The sequence below is a fragment of the Larus michahellis genome, unplaced genomic scaffold (assembly GCF_964199755.1).
Source record: "Larus michahellis unplaced genomic scaffold, bLarMic1.1 SCAFFOLD_78, whole genome shotgun sequence".
Taxonomy (NCBI): Eukaryota; Metazoa; Chordata; class Aves; order Charadriiformes; family Laridae; genus Larus; species Larus michahellis.
Genome location: NW_027436116.1, coordinates 576,241 through 595,852, shown reverse-complemented (window position 1 = coordinate 595,852; position 19,612 = coordinate 576,241). Strand labels below are relative to the sequence as shown.

At 50.7% G+C, this 19,612-nt stretch overlaps 1 protein-coding gene across 1 annotated transcript; it reads right to left on the bottom strand.

Annotated features, from left to right (window-relative positions):
• Positions 1–16,686: 16,686 nt before the first annotated feature.
• Positions 16,687–19,310, bottom strand: LOC141736961 (tubulin alpha chain-like). The gene has a single exon (XM_074571630.1). It carries the CDS (start codon positions 17,495–17,497, stop codon positions 16,718–16,720), a length of 780 nt encoding a protein of 259 aa, XP_074427731.1. The 5' UTR covers positions 17,498–19,310; the 3' UTR covers positions 16,687–16,717.
• Between the last annotated feature and the right edge of the window lie 302 nt (positions 19,311–19,612).

The following is a 19,612-nucleotide window of genomic DNA, read 5'->3' as shown; positions in this document are numbered from 1 at the left end:
GGGGTTAGATCCCCGCTCGCCACCGGGAATCCCTTAACTCGCCCGGGCACGGAGCCGGCAGGGACTCCGCTGGGTCCTAAAGTCTCCCGCCGTCCTTGCCGGGGGGGGGTTGGGGGGGTGGGGGGGGTGGGTGGCAAACCTGCACGAGGGCAGCGTGGGGAGGGGGCGGCCGGATTCGCAGTGAACCGGGTGGTGAATAGAGGCGGGGGAGGGGGGGGGAAGGGGGACAGCGGGGTGTGGCGGGGGGGGTGGGCGGTAATTCGGTGGCGGCAGCGGGGCTTGGGGGGAGACGCTCTGTCTGCGTCTGCGTCTGCCGCACGCGAGAGGTTCGGGCCCGTTGGAGGGGGTGGGGTGGATGTTGTGTGCACGTGTGCGTGCGGCGGCAGACGGGGCATTGGGGCTGGGGGAGAGGCCTGCTGGGGGGGGGGGTGAGAGGCGAAAGGGGGGAATGGGAAGGGCCGGGGGAGATGGTGCGCCCGTGTGCAAGTGCCACGGTGTGCGCGCAGTTGGGGTGGGGCAGATGTGACCCAGGGCTGCCGCGATTGAGAGACGGGACGCTGCTTGATGCAAGCAAGATGTCAGTTCATTAGACGTGTTGGAAAGCTTTTTATACAGCTACTTAACAGTTACATAAATTACACAAATTCTATCATTTCTGATTGGCTTAGCTCTAAATGTTTCATTACAATAATCCCTCCTACCTGCGGTTTCGCTACATGCTAGAAGCTACAGTTTTGGAATGTGCTAAAAGCTACAGTGATAACTTGTTGCCTACTCCCTACTTCTTCAAGGTTATTTATCTCAGACCTGCAAGGCCAGTTGTTCCCTGGCTCCTCAGATTTATTTGTCTCGGGTCTGCAAGGTCGGCATACCCTCGAATTTCTTGCATACTCGTACTTTTCTGCTAGCCGCCCTGTCGTGGTTTAGCCTCAGATGGCAACAAAGAACCACGTGCCGCTCGCACGTGCCTTCCTAATACAGGAAGGATCGTAAGAAAAGGCAAGACTCTTGGGTTGGGACAAAGGCAGTTTAACAGGACAGCAAAGGGAACAGGCAAACAACAACAACACGGATAGGGGAATATACAAACGCGATTACGGAACCGCCGCTCGCCGACCGGCCGGACCCGGGACGCCCCAGCCCGCTTTTAAGCAGCAACTTCCTGCCCCCTCCCCCGGCAGCTCAGGGTGGGCGTGGCTCACATGGCATGGAATACCAGGAAAAGTTAACCCTATCCCCACCGGAACCAGGACATTATCCACCCCTTATTCCATACCATCTATGCCATGCCCAGCAGGTTCCAATGAATTGCCACCACTTTCCCCTGTCATATATATATATATACACACACATATAATGCCCTTAGTTTATGGGTCATCCCTCCAAAGTGTCCGTTGAGTTCTTTTAATCCACGGCTTTGGGCTCCATTTGTTAGAACAGTCTCTCAGGGCAGGTGAGATGCTGGGTGGTGCTGGTCTGTTGCATGCTGTATTTTTCGGAGCTTGTGACTGGTGCACCTGGTGTGGCTCATGCACGCAGTCCGTGGGCTGAAGATGTAGATCTTGAGGAAACTGCTGGGCGCCAGCTGCTGAGATCAGTTCTTATCCCATCATCCCTGTGCCTTACTTGTAGTACAACTGATAGCAATTATAGCATTGAGGACATACAGTGACAGTGTTACTTAGCAATTAACAGCACACAATCTGATTCATTGGCTATTCTCGCCCAAAATCAGATCCCCATGAGGTACACATCGGACTTCCCCATCCTGCCGCATCACCCACCAAGTGCACCCAGGTCCTTGGGCAAAAGCAATCCCACGGATGGGTTTGCCTTTGCCTGAGGCAGGACTAACCCGGACTGTCTTCCCTAGCATATTCTTCATGTGCACTACGGGGACTTTATCCCCTTCTACAGTACGTGGAAGTTTTGATTGGGCAGGGCCAGCCCGATTGTTAGATCCCCTGGTGTTAACTAGCCAGGTAGCTTTTGCTAAATGAGTATCCCAGTGTTTGAAAGTCCCACCACCCATTGCTCTCAGTGTAGTTTTTAACAGTCCATTGTATCGTTCTATCTTCCCAGAGGCTGGTGCGTGATAGGGGATGTGATACACCCACTCGATACCATGCTCTTTGGCCCAGGTGTCTATGAGGCTGTTTCGGAAATGAGTCCCGTTGTCCGACTCAATTCTCTCTGGGGTACCATGTCGCCACAGGACTTGCTTTTCAAGGCCCAGGATAGTGTTCCGGGCAGTGGCATGGGGCACAGGGTATGTTTCCAGCCATCCAGTGGTTGCTTCCACCATTGTGAGCACATAGCGCTTGCCTTGACGGGTTTGTGGCAGTGTGATATAATCAATCTGCCAGGCCTCCCCATATTTGTATTTCAGCCATCGCCCTCCATACCAAAGAGGCTTCACACGCTTGGCTTGTTTGATCGCAGCGCATGTCTCACATTCATGGATGATCTGTGCAATAGTGTCCATGGTCAAGTCCACCCCTCGGTCACGAGCCCATCTATATGTCGCATCTCTCCCTTGATGGCCTGAGGAGTCATGGGCCCACCGAGCTATGAATAGTTCACCCTTACGTTGCCAGTCCAGATCCACTTGAGCCACTTCAATCCTAGCGGCCCGATCCACCTGCTGGTTGTTCTGATGTTCCTCCGTGGCCCGATTCTTCGGTACATGGGCATCTACATGGCGTACTTTCACAACCAGATTCTCTATCCGGGCAGCAATATCTTTCCACAGTTCAGCAGCCCAGATGGGTTTGCCTCTGCGCTGCCAGTTGCCCTGCTTCCACTGCTGTAACCACCCCCACAGAGCATTTGCCACCATCCATGAGTCAGTGTAGAGATAAAGTACTGGCCATTTTTCTCGCTCAGCAATGTCCAAAGCCAGCTGAATAGCCTTCACCTCTGCAAACTGGCTCGATTCACCCTGTCCCTCACTGGCTTCTGCAACCCGTCGTGTAGGACTCCACACAGCAGCCTTCCACTTTCGATGCTTTCCCACAATACGGCAGGACCCATCAGTGAACAGGGCATATTTCTTCTCATTTTCTGGCAGTTTATTATATGGTGGGGCCTCTTCTGCACGCGTCACCTCCTCCTCTGGTGACATTCCAAAATCCTTGCCTTCTGGCCAGTCCATGATCACTTCCAGAATTCCTGGGCGACTGGGGTTTCCCATTCGAGTTCGCTGCGTGATCAGTGCAATCCACTTACTCCATGTAGCATCGGTTGCATGATGTGTGGTGGGGACCCTTTCTTTGAACATCCAACCCAGCACCGGCAGTCGAGGTGCTAAGAGGAGCTGTGCTTCTGTACCAACTACTTCCGAAGCAGCTCGAACCCCTTCATATGCTGCCAATATCTCTTTTTCTGTTGGAGTGTAGCGGGCTTCGGATCCTCTGTATCCACGACTCCAAAACCCTAGGGGTCGACCTCGAGTCTCCCCTGGTGCTTTCTGCCAGAGGCTCCAGGTAGGGCCGTTCTCCCCGGCTGCGGTATAGAGCACATTTTTAACATCTTGTCCTGCCCGGACTGGCCTCAGGGCCACTGCATGGACTATTTCCTGTTTGATTTGTTCAAAAGCTTGTCGTTGCTCAGGACCCCATTTAAAATCATTCTTCTTCCGGGTTACTTGATACAGAGGGCTTGCAATTTGACTGTAATCTGGGATATGCATTCTCCAGAAACCCACAATACCTAAGAAAGCCTGTGTTTCCTTTTTACTAGTTGGTGGAGACATAGCTGCTATTTTGTTGATCACATCCGTTGGAATCTGACGGCGTCCATCTTGCCATTTTCTTCCTAAAAACTGGATCTCCTGCGCAGGTCCCTTGACCTTACTTCGCTTTATAGCAAAACCAGCGTTCAGAAGGATTTGGACTATTTTACTCCCTTTCTCAAAAACTTCTTCTGCTGTGTTTCCCCATACAATGATGTCATCAATGTACTGCAGATGTTCTGGAGCTTCACCCTGTTCCAGTGCAGTCTGGATCAGTCCATGGCAAATGGTGGGGCTGTGTTTCCACCCCTGGGGCAGTCGATTCCAGGTGTATTGGACGCCCCTCCAAGTGAAAGCAAACTGTGGCCTGCACTCTGCTGCCAAAGGGATTGAGAAGAATGCATTCGCTATATCAATCGTGGCATACCACTTGGCTGCCTTGGACTCCAGTTCGTACTGGAGTTCTAGCATGTCCGGCACGGCAGCACTCAGCGGTGGCGTGACTTCATTCAGACCACGATAGTCTACAGTTAGCCTCCACTCTCCATTAGATTTTCGCACCGGCCATATGGGACTGTTAAAGGGTGAGCGAGTCTTGCTGATCACTCCTTGAACCTCTAGTTGACGAATCAGCTCATGGATGGGAATCAGAGAGTCTCGGTTAGTGCGATACTGCCGCCGATGCACCGTTGTGGTAGCAATCAGCACCTGTTGTTCTTTGACCCTCAACAACCCCACAACAGAAGAATCCTCCGAGAGACCAGGCAAGGCAGACAACTGTTTAACTTCCTCTGTCTCCAAAGCAGCTATGCCAAAGGCCCAGCGGTACCCTTTTGGGTCCTTAAAATACCCTCTCCTGAGGTAATCTATACCAAGGATGCATGGAGCCTCTGGGCCAGTCACAATGGGATGCTTTTGCCACTCATTCCCAGTTAGGCTCACTTCTGCCTCCAGTACAGTCAACTCTTGGGATCCCCCTGTCACCCCAGAAATACAAATGGGTTCTGCCCCTCTATAGCTTGATGGTATTAAAGTACACTGCGCACCCGTGTCCACTAGAGCCTTATACTCCTGTGGGTCTGATGTGCCAGGCCATCGAATCCACACCGTCCAATAAACCCGGTTGTCCCTTTCCTCCACCTGGCCGGAGGCAGGGCCCCCCTAATACTCGTCATAGTATCCATTACTCACTTCTTGCATAAAGGACTTGGAAGTTCCTTCAAGAGGATCAGAAGCAAGATCAGGCCTTCTGCTTTGTCTGGGGAACGGCCCACTGGAAACTGGGGCGGCACTTTTCCTGGAGGGATCCCCTTTTGTGGTTGTCCTTCCTTGCAACTCCTGTACCCGTGTCCGCAGGATCGAAGTAGGTCGTCCACCCCATTTCCTCATGTCCTCTCCGTGGTCCCGCAGGTAGAACCACAGGGTGCCTCGTGGTGTGTACCCTCTGTATTCTCTCTCTTGAGTGGGGAAATGCCTGCTTCTAATAGCTGAGATGCTGGCCCATGCAGGTGGGGAGTAGAACATATTCTCTTCAAGTTGCTGGACCTTCCGCGACAGTTTCTCCACAGCTGAGACAAGGGGGGAAGAGAGACTTTCTTCATATCGCCGGAGCCGGCCAGCTACCTCATCCACCGTTGGTCCCTCTTCACCTTTCCATTCCATTACTGCCAGGGAGTTGGCATATGACGATGGTGCGCTCCGTACAAACTTCCGCCACATGGGCCTTGTGCATCGCACCTCATCAGGGTCTGTGGGTAAGTCGGCATTGTCCAAGTCATAATAAATCATCTCCCAGATGAAGTGAAGTCTCAGACCATTGGAGGCGAGTAGTTCTCTAGGTACCTGCCCATGCTCTCCCACATGCCATGCCACCCCTGACTATCCAGCCTCGGAGCAGATCTCCGGGTGGTAGTCTTAAATAGTCGCTTAACCCTAAACAAGACCTGGAACGTATTCAGGAGACACAGCACTAGGAACACACTAGTTTGAATATCCCAAGGATATTCAAGATTCTCAAAAGCTGTCATACCTGACCCGAAGGAGAAAAGGGAGGCAAAAGGGCTGGGGAAACTATTGACAAATTCTGAGAGACGGTGTCCAATGTACGGACAGGACAACAAAACCACATAAACACCCCAAAATAACCGTCTGAACAGTGATGTTATCATATCATAAACAGATATCGCACAGGACAGCAGAATGATAATCCTCATCCCTCTTCCAGACACGGTAAACAGCATCGCAGGGAGTACATAAGCCATATAGGAATTTATGTAACACAGCCATGAGAACAAACCAAGCAACATGATGACCAGTGACTACTTACCTAATGCATACAAAAAAAAAAACCAAAACCGTTTTTTCCACGTTCTAGTTGGATTCTGTCGTTATGTCAACCCTTCAAGCCCCACGTTGGGCGCCAAAAAGGACTGTCGTGGTTTAGCCTCAGATGGCAACAAAGAACCACGTGCCGCTCGCACGTGCCTTCCTAATACAGGAAGGATCGTGAGAAAAGGCAAGACTCTTGGGTTGGGACAAAGGCAGTTTAACAGGACAGCAAAGGGAACAGGCAAACAACAGCAACACGGATAGGGGAATATACAAACGCGATTACGGAACCGCCGCTCCCCGCAGCTCGCCGACCGGTCGGACCCGGGACGCCCCAGCCCGCTTTTAAGCAGCAACTTCCTGCCCCCTCCCCCGGCAGCTCAGGGTGGGCGTGGCTCACATGGCATGGAATACCAGGAAAAGTTAACCCTATCCCCACCGGAACCAGGACACGCCCCCAACATCTCCCCCTTTTTTGTTTCTTTAAAGGCAGAACTGAGGCGCGGGTTTAAAGGTCATCATACTCAGTGAGCTGGACAGAACTAACACTAGTGTAAATCTTCGGAATATCGCCGTTTTGAATAAACCATGTATGTCGAACAACTTTAGTCACCATAGACCTAACACAGGAAAGAGCGCAGCTTAGAATCAAAAGGCCTACCAATATAATAACTAATATGAGTACAGCAGATTGTACCAGGCTCCTAAGCCAGCCCTTTAGCCCAAACCAATCACCCAAAGTACCCAATCCGAAGAAGTCCGTATCAGATTGCACCTTTTGTGAATGCGCAAGGAGTTGTGTAATTTGCTTATGTATCGAAGAAGAGTGGTCCTCTAAGTCCATGCAGCACATTCCGTCAAAATCCTCACAGCCATGTCCATGGGCTAGTAGCAAGAAGTCAATAGCGGCTCTGTTTTGCAGGACTGCATGTTGTACTGTAGACAAGTCTTCAGCCATCTCAGATAATATGCGGCTGGTAGCATTTGCTTGCTTAACAACCCAACAGGCAATTGCATCTAAGTTTCTGTGGGCTCTCGCTGCTGCCACCCCAGGGGTAAATAGCGAGGCGAAAAAAACCTCCCAGCGATTCCATAGCTTAACATTATCGTCACAGGTATTTTCTAATGCTTGTGTTGTGTCACGAGTAAAACGTAACCGCTGTTTTGGGCTTGGATGATAGTGAGGAGTGCCAAGACTAAGCTGTCCAATAGTACACGGGCCTCCTCTAGGGTTAGAAGGGATCCCAGACCAAGCTCTATTTCTGCAAATAAAAAGAACCCCAAGGGGAGCCGCCTAGGGAGCATGGTACCGGGGGCTGAGTGAGTGGCATCTCAAGCAATGCTCAAACACCATTGTTGTTGCCAGAGGGTAGCATTACCAATAGGTGAGATGACGGTCGGTGGAGAATCCTTTACTAAGGGCCCCTGACCATGACCTAAGGCCAATAAACAAACAATGAGAAATATTAAGAGAATCTACTAAGTCAATTTCCTGCGGCTGGGGCCCTATTGGTAATTTATCATCCCAATTATCGTATTTTTCAAAAAGGTCCTTAAGATTTTTCCATGAAAAAGGAAGCCTTCCAGAAATATTGTACTGCTTCCGTAAGGTTGTCATAGAGTTATTAAACAGTAAAAAGGTCGAGTTATTCAGTGGTACCCCTACTAAGCAGGTGATGAAGGGCGAGCTGGGCGTAGCAAGACTGGCACAAAAGCTAGTTGTATTGAGCGACCTGGACAGAGTAACCCAGACATTTTGACGGGGGTCAAAAAGGTGAGGGTGGTACCCTGGCAAAGGATTGGCATGTGTCCAGGCTGCACATATACAAAAAAGTGTTAACAGGATCATAATGTTTGACGGACTCTTCCCCCCACCCCTTTTTTTTTTTTTTTTTTTTGCAATGCTAAATTCTTACAATGCTAACTTCATATATTAGGCAACTGTCACACCATCTATTGGCCAGTGTTAACCATCGCTACCATCTCTTACCACAGCGATAGCAGTCGCATAAAACCTAAGGGTCACAATTACCACAGGCGACGCAATGAATATGTTCTACTGGAGTCTCTGCTCTATTGTCCATAAAAGCACTGCATCAGTCCTCCGAATGTTCTTTGGTATGCCGTTCAGGGGAATGATCTAGCTGTGGATTGGTGTTGTGGCCATCCGATTGTGGTAGGGGTTCACGGAAAGGTCGCACGCTCTTCGCTGGGATCCACCTGGGGCCTCGTTCTGTGGAAACACAAGCATAGCCTCTGCCCCATGTGACAAGGGGGTATGGCCCCAAGACCTTACCTGTCTCAGGGTCGCGGATCAGGACTGGAGCTTTTACGCTGGCTTCAAAAGAAGTGTTTGTGTTAAAGTGGCGAACGATCGGAGGGTTGTTATCTATTAAAGAACAATTTAAATAGTTAAAAACATACAGGGCTTTCTGTAGACGTTCTTCAGGGGTGGCTGTCCCTACTCCCCCTTTCTGTTGTTGTAACAAGCGCTTTAAAGACTGATGAGAGCGTTCAATCAGGGACTGGCCCGTAGGGGAATGTGGGATCCCAGTGATGTGAGTGATCCCCCAAGAGATAAAAAAAGTTTTAAGTGCAGCTGAGATATAAGCAGGGCCATTGTCTGTTTTGATTTGTGCAGGGATGCCTAAGGTAGCAAAAGCACGCAGCAGATGCCTGCGAACATCTTTCGCCGCCTCCCCCACATGGCAGGAGGCAAATAGAGCGCCTGAAAAGGTGTCAATAGAGGAATGGACGTATTTTAATCTCCCAAATTCTGGATAGTGTGTGACATCCGTCTGCCATAATTGCAGGCTTTGTAAGCCTCTGGGATTAACCCCACCTGGTGCCGTAGGAAAAGAATGTTTTTGACAATCAGGGCAGACAGCGATAATGTTCGCCGCTTGCTGAGAAGTGAGGCCAAACTGACGTTTGAGGCCCCCTGCATTCTGATGGAAAAAGGAATGACTAAGCTTAGCTTGTGCAATACGGTCAGGTAAAGCTTGTACCGGCAGAGTGAGCATATCGGCCTGTCGATTGCCTTCTGCAATAAACCCAGGTAAAGAGGTGTGCGATCTAACATGTAAAACAAAATAGGGATGTGTTCGAGAGGTTAAAAGGAAAACAAGTTCCTGCAACAAAGCAAACAAATCAGCATGCGAAGTATGACGCAGCACCGAGGCCTCTGCCCGTTCGACGACGCCTGCAACATAAGCAGAATCAGTAATAAGATTCAGTGGTGTAGACCACTTACGAAAAGCTCGAACAACAGCGGCAAGCTCTACGATTTGAGGGGACCCGGAGACTGTCTCAACGTCTGACTCCCATTGTTGAGAGCGGTCATCCCACCAGACAATCACCGACTTGTGTGTTTTTCCAGACCCATCGGTGAACACAGTAAGGCCTTGGAGGGGCTGGTGACATCTCTTTGGTATGGATATTAAGTTAAAATGAGCATGTAGAAGCTTGTGGGACGGAGGATGTGAGGTTAGTTGACCCGTATAATCTGTTAAGGCAAACACGAAAGCATCAGACTGTTGGAATAACCATTGTAGGTACATATTAGTTACAGGTAAACAGATAGGAGCAAAGTCCATCCCTGACAGGGCAAGCAAGCGCTGCCGTGCTTTAATTATCAAGGAAGCAAACATTTCATGTTGTGTCCAAATTGTTTTAGTGGGCTGGTTGGGTAAAAAGACCCACTCAATGATTAATAAGGGATCAGGGTTGTTAGGGTCCCATTGAAAAATCAAAGCATATGGCTGACGTGCAGGGTTCAAAATAATTAAATTGAAGGGCAATTCAGGCGCACAGCGGTGTGCTTGCCGTAAGGCGATGGCTTTCGCTACTTTTTGTAATGAGGCAGCGGCTTCAGGACCAAGTCGACGAGGGGAGCGTAAATCGGAATCTCCCTTGAGGAGTTCAAACAAAGGGCTTAAGTCTGAATTGGAGATTCCTAGCAAGGGTCGGACCCAAGTAATGGTCCCTAATAATTTTTGAACATCGTGCAAATTTTTAATGTCGGCCTGTATATGCACAGGTTGGGGAACTATCGTCTGGGTCCTGATGCGCCAACCCAAGTAGGTCCAAGGGGGCATTTTCTGGACTTTTTCGGGCGCAATACAGAGGCCTGCCGAATTGACAGCGGCCGTGACAAGGGCTACGGCCTTTTCCATGAGCTCAAGGTGAGGCGCAGCCATCAAGATATCATCCATATAATGATATAACAGAACTTGAGGCAACGCAACCCTGACAGGGCTAAGTACCTTAGCGACATACCATTGACAAATTGTCGGGCTATTTTTCATTCCCTGTGGCAGTACAACCCACTGATATCGTTGCACAGGGGCTTGCATATTGACACTTGGGACTGAAAAAGGAAATTTGGCAGCGTCATCAGGGTGTAGTGGAATGTTAAAAAAGCAATCCTTAAGGTCAATAACGGTGAGATGCCAATTGCGGGGGATCATAGTTGGAGAAGGGTGCCCTGGCTGCAGAGCTCCCATATCTACCATAGCATCATTGATTTTTCTGAGATCATGGAGCAGGCGCCACTTGCCAGATTGCTTCTTAATAACAAAGACAGGTGAATTCCAAGGACTAGTAGTAGGTACTATATGTCCTTTTGCTAATTGTTCCGTAACCAGTTCTTGGAGAGCGCGAAGCTTTTCGAGTGGTAGGGGCCATTGATCTACCCAAATGGGCGTCTGAGTTTTCCAAGTCAGTTTCAGGGTGTCGCGCACCTCAATGGCCCCCCCTAAAAATGCGACTGAATGGAAGTTCCCCATTGTGATAGCACATCACGTCCCCATAAGACCATAGGAACAGGCAGCACAAAAGGCTTGACGGAAGCCACTCGTCCTTCTGGGCCTTTGATTTGGATCAATTCCGAGGATTGGTGGCTTCTACCAACTCCTCCGATTCCGGCTAGTGCCTGAGGCACAGCTGCCAAAGGCCATTGTGGAGGCCACTTCACCTGTGAAATTACGGTAACATCGGCCCCTGTGTCAATAATCCCATTTAGGATTACTTGCTGAGTGCCGTGAATAAGAGTACATTGACAAAGTGGTCGCTTCTGGGAAATGGACTGTACCCAGAGAATCTGTGGATCCCCAGTAGATCCAAAACCTCCTTGTCTTTGCTGCGGAGGTGGGTGAGGCGAAAGAGAGCTTGCGTTCTGCGGGATCAGTAGTAATTGTGCAATGCGGCTTCCTTTGGGTACTGTGCAAGGGGGAAATGGGGTCCAGGCCATGATTTTAATTTCCCCAACGGTATCCGCATCAATTACTCCAGGCAATACAAAAAGTCCGGCTAAGGTAACTGATGATCTCCCTAATAGTAGCCCTTGTGTTTTCGGGGATAAAGGACCTGAAACATTAGTTGCTAATAAATGAACAGAGGAATCAAGCAACGTTACTGCGTGTGAGGTTGCCAGGTCCAATCCGGCGCTACCGGCTGTTGCTGGGCGAAGACTTGTGGCGAGGTCACACCCATCTGCATGGCTCGATCCACCGGCGACGATACTTGTGTCTGTGCGCGTCGCTGCCCCGCGCTCCGCAAGCGGTTTCCCTGTATCGGCTGCCCTTGAAAATTATACTTAGAACGACATTGATTAGCATAATGACGCCCCTTCCTGCATCGGGGACAGATCCCAGGGGCTTGAGCTTTAGCCCCACATTAGAAGCGAGACAATTTCGTTTGATATGGCCTGGTTTACCACAACCGTAACAATTTCCTCCCCCAGACATGCCTCTCATAGCTGCGAAAGCAGCTGCCATCGCTTCAAATTTATGGTCCACAGTACCGATACGATTACAAGCCTCTACCATTTCAACCAAAGTCGGAGCTGGGTTAGGGAGAGATTTAAGTAATTTTTTACAGTCAGCGTTAGCATTTTCAACTGCTAATTTTAATAGCAAAATTTCTCGAGCTTCGGTATTATCTATTTGGCGTTCTAAAGCTTGCTTAAGTCTATCAATGAATTGCATGTACGGCTCCCGAGGTTCCTGCGTAATAGAGGTGAATGCCTTTTGAGGTTTACTGGAATCGGGTATTTTAAGTAAAGCCTTTTTTGCTTCTTCGTGGATCACTTCCAGGGCCTCTCGTGGACAATCTCGAGCCTGTGCCGCTGGATTAGAGTGCTGACCCGTACCCATAAGGTGCTCCATGGTCAGTGCGGCAAGAGCAGCATTATTATGACCCACGTAGCTGGTGAGGAGAGTTTGAAGGCCCCCCCTCCAGTGCGACTCCCACAGGGAATACTGGGAAGGGGTTAATAACAATTGCGCTAGCGATTTTAAATCATGGGGAGTCATAACATATGTATCAAAGACAGAAGACAGCAGGCTCGCAAAATATGGGGAAGAGAGCCCATGTTCTGTGACAGTACGGCGCAGCTCTTTAATCACCGGGAAGGACAAAGCCTTCCACTGCACTCCCCGGCCTTGATAAATAACAGGGGCGACTATCGTTCGCGCTATTTCCAAGTCACCTTCTTTTAAAGCTTGACGTCTAATATTCGCCCACGTATCATGAGGGTCAGGGGGGGTACAAGTCAGGCTCTTTATCAGGATCAACGGGCCCCGGGTCAAGCGGATCTTCCTCAGGAGGGTAGCCTGCGGCACAGACCTTTAAGGGTCCGGGTGACTTAGCACGTCGCGGAGGTAGCGGAGGGGGAAGCAAAGGCGGAGCTGATGAAGGTTCCCCCTTAGTATCTGGAGAGTCTTTATGGCCCTTTTTCTGTGCCTTAATAGCCTCAAAGATTATTTCTCCACCACGGAAGCAAACGCTGAGCCTCGGCATTCCCTGACGTCGCTAAGTCCCACAACTTTACCCCCACATCGTCCCAAAGTTCCCGTGTAAAAATACTGGAGGCTGTAACAGTGGGGATCTTCATTTGTACCCACTTAAGCATAATCTTTAAGTCCTGCCCGGAAATATCTTTTTTATGTTTCCGGAGGAGCGTTTTCATAACTTTATATACATCTCTCTCTGCGGGGGACATCTGATTCCCCATGTTTCCCACAGCTCACCTCTTAAATCCAGAGGGATTCCTGGCCAGTTCCTGCTTCCTTTCAGCAGCTCATTCAAAGTTCCGTGGGACTCGCAGCAAGCCGCTCAGCTAGGCGGTTCACCACCCCATCACGTCGGGGTCACCAATTTGCCGCGATTGAGAGACGGGACGCTGCTTGATGCAAGCAAGATGTCAGTTCATTAGACGCGTTGGAAGGCTTTTTATACAGCTACTTAACAGTTACATAAATTACACAAATTCTATCATTTCTGATTGGCTTAGCTCTAAATGTTTCATTACAATAATCCCTCCTACCTGCGGTTTCGCTACATGCTAGAAGCTACAGTTTTGGAATGTGCTAAAAGCTACAGTGATAACTTGTTGCCTACTCCCTACTTCTTCAAGGTTATTTATGTCAGACCTGCAAGGCCAGTTGTTCCCTGGCTCCTCAGATTTATTTGTCTCAGGTCTGCAAGGTCGGCATACCCTCGAATTTCTTGCATACTCGTACTTTTCTGCTAGCCGCCCCCAACACAGGGCTTTCTCATTTCTAAAATAAATACTCACTTACTCAACCCCAAAATACTCAGTACATCTCCAAAAAGAAGAACAAACACTGCAGGGATGAATGCGGCACGTTGAGGGCCTGGATCCCAGCATGCCGTCTTTTGTGCAGGTTTGAACGGTTTTTTAACCACCACACCCCCCGCCCAACTTCCAGACATTTTGGGGCCGTGAGCCGCCTCTTTTGGGGGAACTCCGTGTAACCCCCACATGCCCCCCTCGCCTGCTCCTCCCCCGTGGGGGCCGGGGGATGGAGAGCCGGGGAGAGAAGAGGTGGGCGGAGGGGGAATGGCGGGGGCGGCTGAGCCGGCAGGACCTGCCCATCCCAGCCACCGCCGTGTCGCCCAAGCAGGCCTTCGCCGCCAGCCAGAGCGGCCTGGAGTATCAGCGAGCCGTCCTGGCGCCGGAGAACCTGGACCAAACGCTCTTCTTGCACCAGAACTTGCATTTTTTAGAATCAATCAGGAACAGCAATGAGGCGCGGAGCAGGAATCTCCATGGCCAGCCATTCCGGGGGTCGGCGGGGGTTTAAATCCAGACCCGTGGCAGGGATTTGGGACGCCAACTATTTTGCCAAATTCCTGCGGTTTCGGCATCTCTTTGGCAGCGAGGAGGCGTGAACACGCCGCTGCCTCCTGGCACTCGCTCTCTCACCCTGCCTCCGGAGCCAAACTGCTCAAAACTCATCCCTTTCTATGGAATTAGAAAATCACTCAGCGCTGCAACTTCCCACCTCCTTTTCTTTTTTGAAAAGGAAACAGCCCCCAGGGTTTTTTGGTTAAAAACTCCCAGTCCTCCCAGCTGGCAGGGCTGCCGCTGACTCCAGCCTCACTGGGAGGCCCGTCTTCGATTTCGGGAGGCAGCCAGTTTCCCTTTGGAATCGTTAAGGGCTAGAGAAAAACGTTACTCTGAGGTCTATTTTTAAAAATACAAGCCTTGAGAAGCCAAAGGAGAACGTTCCCACCCGCCTTCTGCTTTGGGGAAAGGAGTTTGTGGAGGCCCAGACCTGAGCATTGGGCCTTTCAAGAGAAAAACGGAACCAAACTATAGATTTTTTTTTTTTCTACTGGACGTGAATATTCTACAAAAATTAAACAAAGTCATTCATGAATTTGGTGGCCCGGAAACAAAAAAAATCAGCCTTTTTTATACTGTCAGTAGAGACAAGACACCTTTCTTCCCATTTCCTTCCTTCAACTAATCGAACCCTCCATGCTCCCTCCCAACCGCCACGTTAATTTATGCAAATAAGCACCAATTAATAAAATAAACACGCAACGGGTGCTTTACATATGATCGAGACACCTCATGGCCACCCAACAGCTTTAACCACCCCAATTCTGCTGCCCCAGAACCAGAGGAACGAGTTTTAAATCATTTAATTATCGCGCAAAGAGCTAGAGCGGGGCAAGAACTTTAAAACTGATGAACCAAATTTAATAAGTAAACAAAAAACCACACGTGAAAACTAACCTTATCTCTATCAAAAGGGTGCTGCAGTCCACATCTTAAACGCTGCACACGACCATCAGGGAAAAACGTTGTTAGACATGATGAACGTTTTGGGGCGATTTCCCCTATTCCCTCTCTTTTTAGAGCGGGGGCGACAGCGTGTTCTCGAATCCTCAAAGCCCAGCCGCTGCCCAGATGCGGAGAAAAAGGTGGGGTTTTTTAAGAGAAACGGTAAAAACTGGCCTCGTGGTTGGTTTGGTGTCAGTTCCCGGGTGTTACGGGAGGAGGTCAGCGGAATGCAGGGGGTTTGTGGCTTCTCCACCCTTTAAAAACGCTCCCGGGGACCTTTTAAACATCTTGTGGGCGATGGAGTCTCATATGGGCGTTTCGCCCCTGGATCTTCTCAAACACCCTGAAAGTTAGAAAAGAAAGGGATTTTTAAGGCTTTTCTTTTTTTTTTTAAATTTGTTAGACCAAGCTTTGTTATTCCTACTTTTGGGAACTCTTATGCTTTGCTGCATAGTTTGACAGAATTTTGGACGTTGGTGGTTCAACAAGGCAGATCGTGGGGGATTAAAATATTAGAATTAATTGTGCGATCGCTTAAAATGAGGTTGAATTGAAACTCGAGGCATTTTGCTTGGCGTAAGTGAGTGGAGTGGCGAAGCCTCAGGCTGCAAATCCCTACGAAGCTCAAGGGTTTTTTGGTCAAAATGGAGAAACGCTGTGATTCTTGCGCAAGGAGGGGCCGGTCTGAACCTCAGGGCTCGGTGGAGGGCCTCCCCGACTCTGAAAACACTGATTTTTTGGGGTTGAAAGCCAAATAAAACCGCCAAGCGGCCCCAGGGCAAGGGGAATCCTCAAGCGGCCCTCTCCCTCTGCCCCCCCCGGGTCGTTTTCGAGCCTCAAAACAGCCGGGATTTCGAAGAAAAATGAAGAGCTGACCTTCCACACTCGCCGCAGGGGAAAAAACCTGGGTCTCCAGCGCTGCCGTCCCAGCACCAGGAAGGACCGGGATCGATGGAGGAGCTGCCGTCGCTGTTGCGCTCCTCTTCTTGACTCCCTGGCTTTGGATTTTCCTTGGGCATGACGCGGTGCCTCTTCTTTGTGCTGCAAAGGGCCTGTAAATCAGATGAAAAATAGCTTGAAACAGCTGCGGGCGGCAAAAGAATTAGAGTTTTTGCGACAGAGGTACCGCGTTTTACCAGCCCAACCCCACCCGGGTGGACTCTGAAAACTAAACGGTCAAAAAAACCACTTTAGTTCGACTGGGAGAACCAGGCCTTGAAAGAAAAACTGCATTATTTCTCTATTTTAAGCAGAAAGCACTTTCCTCCCCAAAAATCTATCCAAAATGTGGAATTCCGAAGAAACGAAGCGGCGCGGCCGCCCCGTTTCTACCACCAAAAAATGACAAATATTTCTGTGAACCAAATCCGCTGTTGAGACATGGTTTTAGTCTGCATCTGCTGGGAGGAAAACCAGGAGCCATTTAATAAGGGAAACGCGGCAGTAAACTATCCAAGGGGCAAATTGACGAGGATTCTCTCCCCCAGCACACAAGCAAGCCAAAGTGTTTGAAGCAGACGTTTTGTGGATGTGCTACAGCGACAGAAGGAACCCAGCATTTAGTATTCCTCCCCTTCCTCCTCTCTCTCCCCTTCCACTGAATCCACCCCCAGCTCCTCATAATCCTTCTCCAGGGCAGCCATGTCCTCCCGGGCCTCTGAGAGCTCCCCCTCCTCCATGCCCTCCCCCACGTACCGGTGCACGAACACCCTCTTGGCATACATCACGTCAAAGTTGTGGTCCAGGAGGGCCCAGGCCTCGGCAATGCCCGTGGTGTTGCTCAGCACACACACAGCGCGCTGCACCTTGGCCAGGTGCCCCCCGGGCACCACCGTGGGCGGCTGGTAGTTGATGCCCACCTTGAAACCTGTGGGGCACCAGTCCACAAACTGGATGCTACGCTTGCTTTTGATGGTGGCGATGGCGGCCTTGACATCCTTGGGCACCACGTCCCCGCGGTACAGCAGGCAGCACGCCATGTACTTGCCGTGCCGCGGGTCACACTTCACCATCTGGTTGGCCGGCTCCAAGCAGGCGTTGGTGATCTCGGCCACCAACAGCTGCTCATGATAAGCCTTCTTGGCCGAGATGACGGGGGCGTAGGCAGCCAGTGGGACGTGGGTGTGAGGGTATGGCACCAGCTTGGTCTGGAACTCCGCCAGGTTGACACTGAGGGCCCCATCGAAGCGCAGGGAGGCCGTGATGGAGGACACGATCTGGCTGATGATCGTCCCAGCTAAGGGGGACAAGCTGGGGGACCCCCACCCCACCTCTGCCCTCGGCAGCGGGGCCAGGACGGACCCTCCCCGCAGAGAGAAGGGGCCTGGCGCGGATTTCATCTCGAGCCCTCTTCCTCAGCCCAAAGCCACACAACTCCCTCTCTTTCTCAGCCCCCAAACCAGCCACGCCAGCCCCTTTGCCAGCCCCGCCAGCAGGAGTCCCGCTCTCCCTGGCAGGCCCCAAACCAGCTCCCCCCTCTGCTGCCTCTGCCCCTCTGCAGCCCCCCTGGGCAACACTGAGGGAGCGCAGCCACCCCACAGCACCCCAAACCCCCCAGGACATAGGCACCCTGCGGGGAGCCGGGCCCAGCCACCCCCCTCACACCCGCCAAGGCCCCCCCTCAGGCCCCCCGTGCCCCCAGCCCCACTCAGGGCCCTCCTGCCGGAGGCTCACAGAAGCCATTCCAGCATGGGATTTTTGCTGAATACACTCAAAAATCACTAAAATCACCACCCACCTCCTTCCCTGCTGGCAAATTCGTTGTCATGGATGGTACCAAGATGTTTACCAGTAACTATTTTTGAGAAAGAAAATAATTTACAGCTTTAAAATCAGTTATGACAGGAAACTAGGACAAAACATAGAAATAACCTTGTAGTTTTCAGCCCCCCCAATCCTTCTCTCTTTGTCTCAGAAAGAAAGACCAAAAAAAAGTCAAAAATGCGCCTTTCTTACTTTAAAAACTAGGACTTGATTTCAGTTTAGTTACACCTCAGTAAATCTGTGCAAATGTGTGGAAGTTCTCTGAAACGTTGAGGCCGCTCGTCGTGTTGAGTACTATTTATCCTAAATTCTAAATTCAAAGTTGCCCCTAAGTGATACAAACCGTGTTAATTTGTGACATGAAACGGGAGAAGAAAGCTTTGCACTCTATTTTGATTTCTTTCTCATTGGAAATAATGCCATGAGCCATCTTCTTGAGTATGAGCTCTGTTTCTACAGATCTGAATAAAAGAGCCCTCAACCATAATCAGTTCACAAACGGAGTTGAGACCGGGCAGCATTTCCAGCTAAGGCAGTTCCAAGCAAACGAAAGAGACGAAGAGACGTTACAGGACACCAGCAGGGAAGGGGCTTAAAAAGAGGCCTCTTTGGTTGTCCCAGTGCTGCTGGAGCGTTCCTCTTCTTTTCTTAAAACAGTCGTTTTTCTCCGTTCCTCCTCGAAAATAACTTTTAATTGCTCCTACCCTCTGAAGAGTGTGACTGCTGCAGAATTAACCACTGTGATGAGTCCCTCTCTTAGGCTGAGCCCAGCCTCAGTGTCTGGGGTCGCTCCTGCCGTGCCGTGTCTCACCTGTGCTGCGCTGCTCCCTGCGTTTACTTCTGAGGGGTTCTGGTGCTGCAGCGAAGGAAGGTGCTCTGGGGAGCCATGGAAAGCAGAAACACCGTAGGGAGGTTGGGAGCATGGGAGGAAGCAGTCTAGGTGACACCACTTTTCATAGTCCTCAGAAAGAAAGCGAGGAAGCTTTCTGTCCTGTTAAAATCTTAGCTCCTGGTTGAACCTGCTTCCTGCTTTGCTCTCCTCTGTGACCAGGTGCAACCCCGTGTGCAGTATCTCTTAGCCCAAAGACAATGCTGAGTTTGGGCTCTTGCCCTGGGAATCAGAGGAAAAAGTTCTTTTCCTCCTATTTGCAAGCCACTTAGTTCTCATCTCCTGTGGTTGGTCGGTGGCGGACGGTGCAGGCGAGCGGTTGGCATGAGGCACCTCCTGTTGGTGCTGCTGCTGCTGGGTGCCGTGTGGGCGGACGACAAGGAGGAGGAGGAGGAGGACGTGGGCACAGTGGTGGGCATCGACCTGGGCACCACCTACTCCTGCCTGTGTGGGCATCTTCAAGAATGGCCGGCTGGAAATCATCTCCAATGACCAGGGGAACCGTATCACGCCGTCCTATCCTACGTGGCATTCACGCCCGATGGGGAGCACTTGATCGGGGACGCCACCAAGAACCAGCTTACATCCAAACCCGAGAACACTGTGTTTGATGCCAAGCGGCTCATCGGCCGCACCTGGAATGGCCCTTCCGTGCAGCAGGACATTGAGTTCCTGCCGTTCAAGGCTGTTGAGCAGAAAGCCAAGCCCCATATTCAAGTCGATGTTGGAGGTGGACAGACAAAAATCTTTGCTCTTGAAGAAATTTCTGCTATGGTCCTGACAAAGATGAAGGAAACTGCAG